The sequence below is a fragment of the Callorhinus ursinus genome, unplaced genomic scaffold (assembly GCF_003265705.2).
Source record: "Callorhinus ursinus isolate GAN/ISIS: 27379988/994484 unplaced genomic scaffold, GSC_fseal_2.0 scaffold6, whole genome shotgun sequence".
NCBI lineage: Eukaryota > Metazoa > Chordata > Mammalia > Carnivora > Otariidae > Callorhinus > Callorhinus ursinus.
In genome coordinates this window covers 3,316,780-3,330,088 of record NW_027397068.1, presented here as the reverse complement: position 1 = coordinate 3,330,088, position 13,309 = coordinate 3,316,780, and the positions used below count along the sequence as shown (strand labels likewise).

At 38.2% G+C, this 13,309-nt stretch overlaps 1 protein-coding gene across 8 annotated transcripts in view; it reads right to left on the bottom strand.

Annotated features, from left to right (window-relative positions):
- BCKDHB (branched chain keto acid dehydrogenase E1 subunit beta) overlaps positions 1–13,309 on the bottom strand; it is a 216,434-nt gene that overhangs the window by 160,335 nt on the left and 42,790 nt on the right. For 7 of the 8 annotated variants that reach the window (XR_012378482.1, XR_012378483.1, XR_012378485.1 and 4 more), the window contains exons 4-6: positions 10,155–10,288; positions 9,571–9,726; positions 7,332–7,440 (exon numbers count right to left, since the gene is read on the bottom strand). Coding sequence is in view for 3 of the 8 variants with exons in the window: in XM_025859004.2 (XP_025714789.2) it covers positions 7,332–7,440; positions 9,571–9,726; positions 10,155–10,288 (399 nt within the window). In the remaining 5 variants the exon portion in view is untranslated. The remainder of the gene's footprint in view (positions 1–7,331; positions 7,441–9,570; positions 9,727–10,154; positions 10,289–13,309) is intronic. The other variant, XR_012378486.1, reaches the window with a different exon arrangement.

Sequence of the window (13,309 nt, the reverse complement as noted above, 5' to 3'; positions counted from 1 at the left end):
TCAAAAAGGATAAAAGCAAAGCTTCTCCACAAGATGCCTGTATCTGATAATGTCACACTGACTCATTTTCTTTTTGAATCATAACGATTTTGTACATTTTTGACACTGTCTAGATTGCTCTTCTAGATCTGTCCTTTCTAAACATACCTCTCCCATTTTCCGAAAGTTTAATTGCATTTACATATCAAAATTAGAATAAAACAGAAATATTTTCCTTTCAAATTTAGAGGATAAAGGGTCTACATTTATTTATTGTATAGTCAACGTGAGTAGAAACAAAAATTCAAGAAAATTGCTGCATAAAGAATGGGTTACCTATTTTTACTTTCATCTTTACAGTTCATAAAGTTAATGGCTGAACCGAAAGAAATCCTTTCTGTATGTTGTAGACCAGACACGTGGAGAGCCACCAAAGCACAGACGTTTGAACATACAGAACAGGACAGAGACTGGGCCCAAAAAGGAGGGAATCAGAGGTCGAGAAGAGCTGTGACAAGGACAATGCTGTGCCTTCACCAAATGGTTTCACCCCCTCTCCTCAAAATGCAGGAAGAGACATTGCTCAGCTGCCTTGGCCTCTAGCTGGGAATGCGGAACTAGGTCCCTTAATGAATGCATGAACCACAGGCTCCCAAACCCCATCCGTAACCACCCTGGATTTGTGACATATATAGTTTTCATAACTTTCAAAAAATCAAACTGTTGACACAGGCTTAACTAATATCAGCTACTTTTATGTACAGCTGTATAAGTTCAAAAAAGCTATCCTATATGTATTTACAAAAGTTGTTTATACACAAGTCTGTACATAGGGTCTACACATTTATTTCCTCAGAACCCTTAGGTGCCACCTCTTGGGGAAGACACCAACAATTCATTCACCTATCTTACAAAAGAAGCAAATTAATCCTAGACCAATGGAGAAATTAACACAGTACATATTCAAACCTTGGACTACACACTATATAAGGGATGTACTGCCTCAAAGCATAGCTATTGATAGTACAGATTTCCATTCAATTAAAAAGTAGATCATTTTAGGGGCGCCTGGGTGGCTCAGTCGTTAAGCGTCTGCCTTCGGCTCAGGTCATGGTCCCAGGGTCCTGGGATCGAGCCCCGCATTGGGCTCCCTGCTCCACGGGAGGCCTGCTTCTCCCTCTCCCACTCCCCCTGCTTGTGTTCCCCCTCTCACTCTCTCTCTCTATCAAATAAATAAATAAAATCTTAAAAAAAGACAAAAATTAAAAAATTATAAGTAGATCATTTTAATTCTGTGGGTAAATCTTTAAAATGGCATATTTCTTGGCATGAAACTAGGATGCTGGAGAAAGTTGTTTTATTTATGCCCTCCATTCAATAAAGTTTAGGTGGGACGTAAAATTGGGCAATGTTAGAAAGAAAGCAGCCTTTGGGTCAGAACATCTTGGTTTAAACCTGATTACCACTTATTCCTCCATGAGCAAGTTTCTTAACCACCCCATAGGGCTCTTGTGAAGATCAAATGGAACCACTGGTGTCATAAATGCCCAACACCTGGCTCTGGAGACAGACAAATGGGGTTTGAAATCTAGCTGTGTGGCTTTGAGCAAGTTGCTTAACTTCCCTAATGCCCAGGGGTTCCTCATCTATAAAATGGTCATGGTGACAGAATTTTTCTGATAAGGCTACTATGAGGATTAATTGAAATAGTCTTACTGTCTATGCAATACAGTACTATGTTAGTACTTAAGTGTTCAAAAAGTGCTTAAAGATGAGGCAGATACACACATGCATTATCCAACTTAATCCTCTCAACAAACTTATGAAGTAAATTCTATTATACATAAACAGACAGGGCTCCTATTTCAGCCATTAGGATGAAAGTAGCATTTATATTAAGTTATGAAAGGCTGTTGACTATACTAATCAAACTAGGGATATCTTCATATTAAAAGAGAAGCATCTTTTCTCTATCAAGATGATTATGTTATACCAGTCAAGATTACCTATTTTATTAGTAAAGTCTACAGAGGACTGGAACTCAAAGGAGATTAAACCTAAAATGACATTAATACGTTTCCCCCGGATCCTTCCATTTAAACAGAGGAAGACCAAAGGAACAAGAGTAACTCAAGGAACTTTAAGAACCTAAAGAATCAAAATGGTGAGGATTTTCACTTTTGATTTCTATTTCCCTCCTGCCTTCCCACAATCGTCTACTAAAGACCATCATTCACTGAGCTGTCAGGGAACTTGGCCCCAGTCTCACGTCATTCCGGGCAAACCACCCATAGAAAATGCAGCTCTGTCTCCATATATAAAATCCCAGAAAAGTCAGAATAACTGGGTTTGAGTCGCATATCATCACCGGATATCACGGCAGCCCCTTTAGAACCACAAAGAGTGGGGTAAGAGCAGTGGCCATGGGAAGAATAGGTCCTAGCAGGAAAATAAGGGACCAACAGATGGTGAAAAGCTAAATGAGAGAGAGAGCTGTGCACTCAAACTCTGAGCTAAAGCCTCTACAACTAAACCAATCTTGAACAGCATTTAGTGACATAAATAATGCAGATAAAATTATATGCTATAGGAAAATTCTTTTGAGTTAGCAAGCTTATTTTTATAGATGTCAAATATTTTGGCTTCCTAAGGAATTCTTTACCTGGTATCCTATAAATACTTTATTTCAGGAATTATGTATAGAACATGACTCAAAATTTGGGGAAATAACAGCTTACCTTACTGACGAGGAAAAAGCAAGTAACAGATGATGCTTTCCTGAAATTTCCTACTGTATTCACCTAGTTGCGATGGCGCAGTGGCAAAATATGCCAGGGAATTACTTCTCAACAAAATTCTATTAATGAACATTATTAGAAAGTGCACTCTTCTGTTCCCCAGGTATATTTAGGCCTTCTCATCCTCCCTTCCTATTCAACATCTCTCTCATACTTTCCTTTTCTTTATTTCTCTAGATTACATTCTGCTAACTTCTTTGGTCTTATCGTTCAGCTAATTCTCCCTTGGCTTATAATTTCTGGCTAAACCAGGACTTTTTCCTTCATTTTTCCTTTCTTTTTTTTTTTTCTGTGCCAGTTCAGTATACATCCAAAATAAAGACACACATAGATACCAACCATTCATTTTAGGGTATCTAATCTACCATTCTATTATTATCAGACAAGGAAATCTTATCCTATCCTTACTCAGCACTTCCCTCTTCTTTCCCCTCCTGAAATTCATTTAGACACCAAGTATTTCATATAATCTAAGAAACTCCCAACCCATCCCCCTCTGCTAATTCCGGCCCTCCCCGTTTCCTAGACAAGCTGTTAAAGCCTCCCAGCCCAGTCTAATGACCCGTCTTTCCTCACACTAAGGTTTGGAGGTAGTAAGAGCTAGACATCAGTTCCAGACTCTCCACTGGGTTCCAATCCATCTCAGTCTGTCCTTGTTCCCCCCACTTCACGTCCATCTTCCCTGCCTCACAGTCAACCCTATAGATTTCAGCAGATAGCACCAAACACAGAAGTGACAATTTTCATAGACTGTTCAGCTTCTATAATTATATATACTATAGCTATATATTCTTCATTAGATCTTGTGTTTTGCATCTGTGAGCAAACCTTGACTGATACAGCAGTATCTAGAGATCTGCTCATTATAATCCATCAGATGGATATAACTTAGCTTATTCATGCAACTCCAAGTCCCCTAGTGATGGACAAATGGGTTGTTTTTAGTCCTTGCTCTTAGGAATAGTGCTGTGGTGAACATTAATATCTTTTCAGACTTTTATTAGTCTATCTCTGAAATAGATTCTTAGAGGAAGACTATGGGTCAAAGGGTAAATAATCATTACTGCTATCAGTTCTCTTCCCTCCTTAAAATCTATGACTTCTTCTGGAAACCATATACGCAACTGTGGCAGATACTGGTAGTTGTTAATATCCATCTCTCATCATTGCATAATAAAATTTTTAGTTGGACACTAAGCTAAAGACAACTTTTCTCAGCCTCCCTTGTGACTGGGTGTGGCACCATGATGAAGTTCTGACCAATGGAATATGCACAGATTTAATATGTGCAATTTCCAAGTCATTCTTTAAGAGAAGGAGAATTCTCTTCCCCTCCCTTCCTTCCCCCTTCCTTGTGGCTGAAATGTTTCTGTGATGTTGGGAGCAAAGCAGCCATCTGGGACCAGAAGCTGGAAAGTCACAAAGACAAATGGAGAAACCAGACAGGATTCTGGTGTCCTGATATTTATGTGAAAGAGAAATAAATTTCTGTCTTACTTAAGGCCTTACCAAGAGTTTACTGTTAGCCTAAAGAATATATCTAACTTTTTTTAGAATCATCTACTTCATGAATATATCTATGTTTAAGAGGTCATTCCATACACAGATTTTTTAAACATTGCATTATACTCAAAAGTTATCTTTACTTATATATGACTATGTTTTGTCTAATTAAGATTACTTAGTAATTAACCTAAATGGGCTGTCATGTAACGAATACAACTCCCGATTATTTTTGCAAAGGATTGTCAGCCTAGTATTTAAAATACATTTGTGAACCTTCCCAGTATGAATTCCTTTAAAAAACTCGAAATGTAAAGGTTCATACCTTTGGTCTACGCTATTTTAACTATTCCCAAATGTATGCTGAAAATTCATAAAGAATGTAGGAATAATAGTCAGCCTATTAAATTATTATTTATGTATATTAAAAGTCTTCCCATTGCCACCACTTCTAAGTAGCCTCTGTGATAAACCTACAGTATCTTCTTTCATTGCTCTATCTGATTCTGTTAATACAGAAATGTCTTCTACAAAGCATCTCAGATTACTGAATCAAAAATGCTCCATTCCTTTTTATATCATTCTGAACAGAGGGAAGTTTGGCGTTTCCTCCAGCAGCGTGAAGCAGACCTGAGAGATGAACAGAGCTAGGAAGAGTTGCTGCATGGAAGGCAATGAAAAATCAGAGACAGAACAGGCAGCGCCCCTCCCCTCCCCCGTCCCTTCCAGTAATATGGTCAACTGGAAGATACCACTTGAACCAGAAGCTAAGTCTAAGAAAACCATGGGTTAAGAGCGTCCTGAATTCTAAGAACTGAGAATCAAATAAGATAAAGAGAGATAGGCAGCATCAGTTACTGTTTCAGAACTGATATGAAGCACTGGTTCTCAAGATTTAGTTGGAGTCAGAGTCACCAGGAGGGCCGCTAAGAGACAGCTGAGCCTCACTCCTGGAGGTTCTAATTCAGCAGGTCATGAAGCGAGGCCTGACAATGTGCATTTCTAATAAGCTCCCAGGAGGCTTAGGCTGCTGGCCCAGGGATCAACTCTAGAGAACACAGTTTTGGCCTTCTCATCCTCCCTTCCTATTCACCACCTCTCTCATACTTTCCTTTTCTTTATTTCTCTAGATTACATTCTGCTAACTTGCAGAAAGTTTTGGTGGCTCACTCTTTTTTTCTAGACTACTTTCTTCTGCAGAGAAACTCTCTAGCTGTGAAAGAAACTATTTTGCTCTTTACTGAGCCCCTGGAGGTCAAGAAAAGATTCAGAGTTAAAGTCCTTGAAATGGCACATAATCATTGGGAAACTTCTGAAAAACCTTCGAGCCCCATTCCTCATCAGTGTTTTTCATAATCTCTCCCAGCGCCAAGGCTACAACAAATTTCGCAAGTTCATTCTCTTAGCAGGAATCCTGTAACATTACACATTTCCTTTACCAATGTTGATTTCCAAATTTGCAGCAAACTGAATATTACTTTTCTAAGTTTCTTATTCACTCTCCGTTTATTAAATATGTACTGAAAAAATCTGCATTAGTTGATAAGTTTGCACAGTTAGTTGGCCTTACAAATATAATATCCATAGGGGATCTAAAGTAATTAGCAAATAGCCACTCAGTGTACACCTTCCGTGATTTCCTGTTCACCTCAAGACTTTAAATTCTTATGTTATTTCTAATTCCATAATGAGATATAAATCACAACAGAGTTCCTAAAAAAATGTAAAGATTCCATTTAAAATATGTTTAACTTAAGAGCACTGGAACTCTGAAAATTTTCCAATGGAAGTATAAAATGGTATAACTCCTTTGAAAAACTCTTCAGTAAATTCTTACCAAGTTAAATCGTCTACCCTGTGAAATGCCAATTCCATTCCTGGATGTTTATTACTCAAAAGAAAGGAAAGAGTATGTTCACAAAGCACCTATTCAAGAATGTCCCTAGCAACCTTGTACAAGATAGGCAAAACTGAAAACAGTGATGGACATTTATTCATCAACAGGAAACTGGATAAATCGTGATTATATTCATACAGCAGAAATACTACTCAGCAATGAAAAAGGCATAAACTCTTGATAAGCAACCACGTGAATGAATCTCAAAACATGAGGTTGAGCAAAGGAGGCAAACACAAAAGAATACATATGGTGTGATTCATTTCTATGAAGCCCTAACACATGTGCAACTAATCTCTGGGGAAAGAATCACAAAGTGGCTAAGTTTGGGGTAGAGAAAATAGATTGGCAGGGAAGAGGCAGAAGGAGCTTCCTGGAGTGATGAAATTGTTCTAGATTTTGTTTTTCACAGTCTTTACCTGAATGTGTAAGACCGTCAAAAAAAATCTATCAAACTGAACACTGAATATCTGTGCCCTTTACTGTATGTAAATCGCGTCAATAAAAAATGATAAGCTTAACTATTCAAGAAAAAGAATGATTTACCAAAGCAATGTTCTTTATATTCAAAATAAAATATACTTTAGACAGAATAGTTTGATATTTAAGATTTCCATTATAGGTAATAAATAAGCAGTCACAGATGAAGGTTACAGAATTATGATTCTGAGCTCAAGGTAGGGTGACTGAACATCTCAGTTTGCCTTTAGACAGTCATTCTAGTGTTGACCTAAAGCCATAGCACTGATAGTGCCGCCTTTGCTATCAAATGTATCCTGATTTAAAGGAAGACCCATAGCTAAAAGGACATTTGATATTATTTGGTACAATGCACGCATTCACTTTGCCATTCAATCTACATTTACTAAGCATCTACTATGTAGCTAAACATAGTCTCTATGTTCTTGCTAACATTTCACATTGCTCCTTTGTTTCCACAATCAGAACCTAAAACAGCTAGATGGATTTTTCCCTAAAGTTAGCATAAAATAAACAGCGAAAGACAAACTAAATATAGAAGAAAGCAATCAGAATTTTCTATAAACAAGGAAAATACAAATACAGCTTATAAAAAAAGGGTTGCAATTCTTTTGAGCTGTGTGAAACAAAATGCATAAAGATAGTCACAAATATAAAATAAAGGAAACCTTTACCTGCTGCCCTGTAAAGTATTTTAGGTTCAAAAAATATACAAGGATTTTTATCCTCTATGCATGACAAAAGAAGTCCCTTGGCCTGGAAAGGGCTTCTGGGTACAACCACCTGCAAAAACAGATTTTTTTTTTTTAAAGACCATTTCAGTACAAAATGTAGCCCAGTAAACTCACTTATAAGAAGGGTTGATATTTCAGTAACTTATTGTCACTAATTGCAGGGATCTTGTATTTTTAGCTTAATTACCATTATATATGTTACATATTGTCCCACCCCCCAAAAAAATTCCATTGTTAAGCAAGTATTTATCAGATGTCCATCATAGTCCGGTAGCTAAGATACTGTTCTCTTAAAAAGCCAAACTTGCATACGTATACTAAAAGCAATCTGCAAGAAGCAAAGTTGTCGATATCTTCCTATATTCACCTATAAAAAAAACTTTTCCACTAATACTCTACTGCTACTTTCAAAGGGCATGTAATTCTTCTCCAATTTTAATATACCAAAATCTCCTCCTTTCCCATGAAACACAGGGTCTTCATTTCCTAAGAGGAAAATAATCCACTGAACTTTATGATCTGGGCACTGTAATGTCTGGTTATTGCAAAGCTGAAAGGAAAGTGTAGATACTGCCCACTTCCTCTTGAGAAGGCCTTTGAGAAGGAGGAAGATGACCACAGAAGGTGGCACAAGTGTTAACTGGGCCAAGCACTCTATGTGGATACTAGTGTTCATAGCAACCCATACTATTATTATTTTCCCCAATTTAGAAAGAGACACAAAGGATTAAAAGAGAGATCAAATAATTTGTCCAAAGTCACATTGATTGCTTGACCAGGGATTCTTCCACAGTTCTGACACCAGACCCTAAGCTCTTACTACACCATTTTGCCTCAAACCACAAGCTTATGTCTAGTTTATAATGACCATTAAATAACTGCATAAACACCAGTAGGTTGCATAAATACCAGTGAATACCAGTGTTACATAGGAAGAGTTATTAAAATAAATCTGAGTTGATCTCAAAGATTCAAATAAGATTCCTTGAAACAAACTACATTTGGCTTTCAAAATCAATTTTACACCATTTTAAAACTTTAGGATTCTTATTTAAAAAATAGCACAAATCTCACTCTTTTCTGTAAAAACAGACTGCTGAACACATTGCTTAGCATACTACACAATGTCTTTAGGTTCCTACTTCAGTTTCTCTTCATCTGCTTTCCTCGTGTATTTTTAACATTTTGTACTATTTTCATTTGGGATTAAAAAGAGGGCAAGGGGCAAGTGGAGAAAGTCAGGAGATTGTGGAAAAAAAACCTCTTATTAAAAATTCTGGGTAAGATCATAAACTTTAAATGTGAATCAGTGTTCAGCTCAAGCACAAAAATAAGTGTTGTTTCAAATGTGGCTTCTGTCCCAACCTACCACACCACTTCCAGCTTACATTGAAAAGTTATGCAACCCCTACTCAACTAAAAAAAAAAAAAAAATTATGACTGCTCTGGTAGAAAAAATAAAAATAAAACACACGTGTTTACAACCAATTCATGTTACCAAACACACATACATCACTAGGTGGACACAGGAGTTTCTATCACGATGCCCTAGAAAGCTCTTCAGCAAATAGAAACCGAAAAGATAATGTAAAAAATTAAAACATAAAATATGCAAAAAAAAAGCCACTTTTTTTTTTAAATCAAAAGACCTAAACTATTGTGAAAGACGTAAGATTATTATGGAAGGCTTTAAAAGACAGATGCTTCAAAATTGTTTGATCAAGTATTGCCTTACCTGGAAAACACATATGGATAAGAAGGGCTTCTCTTAAACTGAAGCAAAAGTCCTATCCCTCTGACTTTGAGGTAAATATGTATTAAACAGTAGATTTATTAAAATTAACCCAGAATCGGTTAAGTGAGTCCCATTAGAAAGAAACAGAGCTTTGAAAGAGGGGGATGTTAAACCAACTATGTTCTCTATCTCATCCTTTGAAGTTGGTGAAGTTAATGTCAGGGTTAAGCCAGTGCTACTTCAACAAGAATATTCTATAAGCCTGGGAATTGGAGAGCTGATCTTAAATAAATACTCTCTTTCTAAAAAAAGAAAAAAACAATTAAATTCACATAAATTCCATAAATCCTGTTTGCTTTCCTTTAGATAAGCATATCAGTTAACAGAACAAACCAAAATGGAAATATCCAACAGAGAACAAATAAAGTACATAAATGAGGATACCTTGATTCCTGGACAGTGAGCAAAAAAAGCTTCAGGACTCTGAGAATGATAAAGAGCCCCATGGCCGACACAGCCCCAAGGCGCCCGGATAGTGAGGCTTCCACAATTAAAAAGATCCCCAGAGCGATAGCGGTACTTGGCAGCTTCGTTAACAATCTTGGCAGTGGGGGGAGGGGAGAAGAAGGACGGGTCACAAGGGTCCTTTATTTTCCATCCCTTTCCCTAACCATTTGATCAGCTCTTTAAATATACGCCCATAACAAAATAACTCCTAATGCATTAGCTCAAAGATGACCTAAAAACCCCCACGATCAGAGGTGGGAGAGTGAAGGCAAAACTCCCAACACTTCATGGACTTAATCTAAGGAATGTTTAATTAGAGGGGTGCCTGGGTGGCCCAGTCGGGTGAGGTCTGCCTTCCCAGGATCAAGCCCCAGCATCAGGCTCCCTGCTCAGTCCGTGGGGAGCCTGCCTCTCCCTCTGCCCCTCCCCCTGCTCGTGCTCTCACTCTCTCTCATAAATAAATAAAATCTTAAAAAAAAAAAAAAGAAGTGTTCAATTATAGTAAAATGAAACCTTCTTACCTGATCAAAAGCAGGGAAAATATAATCTGCAAACTGAATTTCTGCAATAGCGGTCGCCCCAGTGACTGCGACCCCAATTCCAAACCCAACGATCCCTTGTTCACACAACGGCGTGTTGAAAACTCTATCTTTTCCTAAAAAAAAGAAAAAATAGTCCTCATATGACAAATGGGAGTGATGTAATACACAGCACAACTGAAAACTCAGGGAGTTAATGGTGACAGAGAAAAACAGCATAGAAGAGGTGAAGGAAATAGAAGATAACTAGCATGAGGGCTGGTTTAAATACAAACATAATAATTATATTAACTGTAAGTAATCTTAGTGTTTCAACTGAAAGAAAGGTTGTCCCTCCGGGATAAAAGAAAGCAAAACCCAACTACTTAAAAGAAAACACTGAGACAATTAAGATAACAGAAGACTCAAAAGTGAAAGGAAAGAAAACGAATGATGAAAACCCTAACCAAAACAAGGTGTTGTCACCACAGGATTAGTGGACAAAGTACACTTCAGGGGAAAAGGCATTACCAGAGATAAAGCACGAAAATTCATAGTTTTAAAGGGTTCAAATCACAGGGAGGACATAATTCTAAATCTACACTCATGGAACAACACAGGCTCCAAATAAATTAGAAAAATTAACAGAGGGACGCCTGAGTGGCTCAGCTGGTTAAGCGGCTGCCTTCAGCGTGGGTCATGATCCCAGGGTCCTGGGATTGAGCCCCACATCAGGCTGCTTGCTCAGCAGGGAGCCTGCTTCTCCCTCTCTCTCCCTCTGCTTGTGCTCTCTCTATCAAATAAATAAAATCTTTTAAAAAAAAAAAGTTAAAAGAAAAATTAACAGAATTAAAAGGAAAAATGGATAAATTCCCAATATGGTAGGAGATATTAATATACCAGTATCAGTAACTGACAGAAAAAGCAAACCAAAATAAAAAGGCAGGACTAGAGAAGATTGGTATATGATTAGCAAATACGACCTAACTGACATGCAGAGGACACTGCACCCAACAGCCAAGAATACAAACCCTTTTCAAGGAAGGAGAACACGGACATTCACTGACCACAGACTGGGCTGTACGTCCAATCTCAACATATTCTGAAGGATTAAAATCATAACAGGGTGTGTTCCCTGACCACGATAGAACTAAACTAGAAGCCAATAACAGAAAGAGAGTTAGAAAATCCTAAGTTAGAAAAAAATTTTAAATATGTCTAAATATCCACGGCTCAAGGAAGAAATTATGAGGAAATTATAAAGTATTTTGAACTGAATGACAATGAGAATTATATATCAATTTGTTGAGGTTACCAATTTAGTAAGGAGTCGAGTAGCTTTTTACAGACTAACCCGCCCACATCTATTATCAACTCTGGACACAATATAACAAATAACTGACTTAAAGGCATTGGAGAGCCAAAAAGCACGCCTAACCCAAAGGGGGCTTGATCCTTGAAAGAAAGGAAGGGCAGTGGATAAGAATAACATTTATAAGTCTTGTCCCCTGAGGGGGCTTCTCCACTCTCTGTGACAAGGGACTGTTGGATTCAGACAAGACAGACTCAGTCTTTATTAGCTCGGTGGTATGAGAGAATGGGGTTCAGGGCCGCCAGTGGCTAGACACTGAAGAACGAGGCCCTTAAAAGAAGAACAACACATAGGGGCACCCCCAAGTCTGTACGTAAACTCTGTTCAAATCTTTGGCTGACCTCTATGGCTGTAGGAGACTCAAAGAACCCAGCAGATGGCAGCTGGAAGCCCAAAGAGCTGAGCAGAGATTTCGGCTCTACCCACTAAGGAAAAGACAGAATTTGGAGTTTGAGACTGTTCAAATCAAAAGTGCTTGATAAACACCTCAGGCTTTGCACTGGAACAACAAGGTGCATGTTACTACTGTTCAATTCTCATTTGAAATTTCACCACCCATCAGCCAATATCAGCATTTCCTGAAAAATCCTAATTTCAGGGAGCTGGAGAGATGCAAATAATGACCCCAGTCTGGCCAGGTGACCAAAAGTCTGTGGACAGATCGGAGAAGCATATTTCAGTCCCGTGACTGAGGGACACTGGTTCTTCTTGGTGCACAGAATCCACTCTCAGCTCAATCATTCCTTTTGAATACAGACCACAAATAAGGCAGGTGCTGGGAAACACCAGCCAGACACATCCTGTTGTCTGCACTCTACAAGCAGGTGCAAAAACTTAAAAGCCATGATTCATACTCATCATCATCTGTGACTATGTTCTGAAATTGTGACCTCTATCACTCATCAGTTCCCTATTTGAAAAAAAAAATAGCTTGATAAGTTCTGAAAATCTAGGGCTCCACTGAACTAAGAACAATTCATTAGTAGAAAATGAACAAAGATTCTAGCTGCCTCCTGTGGAATCCACATCCCTGGAATGCCTGCGCCACCTTAACCAGGTGAGCAGTGTTCTTATTTAGTCCCTGCCACTTCAAGTTCCCTGGATTCAGGTATTTGCCATTTAAGTAGATAACAGCCTTTTATTTTTTTTCTAAAGACTTTATCTTTTCATTTGAGAGAGAGCAAGAGAGAGAACACAGAGGGAGAGAGAGAAGTAGACTCCCCACCAAACAGAGAGCCCAATGTGGGGCTCAATCCCGGGACCCTGAGATCATGACCCGATCCGAAGGCAGACGCTCAACTGACTGAACCACCCAGGCACCCCTAAATACAGCCTTTTTTTTGCTGCTAGAAGACAGCAAAGTTGAGTTTCTCAGAACTGTTACTCAAACGCACGTCTGGTCTGAGGAAACAGCTTAATTTTAACAACTCTCTCCAACAAGCTGCAATGACATGAACCATATGTTAAAAATCTGTTTCTATTTTCTCCCCAAAAGGTAATGATGTGGGTAAGAACACACGTAAATTGCACGATAACGATGACTTCCTCTATGTATGCCATTAACCTGATATAAAGTTCGTACACACAGTATCCCAATAAGTAAATTAACACATACAGTGATTGCGCCATGAGGCAAGACAGATCTGGTTTTCAGTGCTATCTCCACAAATTACTAAACTCCCTAAGGCTCAATTTATTATCTGTAACAAAAGAATCATGATACTAAAAAGAGCAAAATAATTACAAGCAGGAGGCCTACTGTGATTTTAAATAGGAGGGTCAAGAA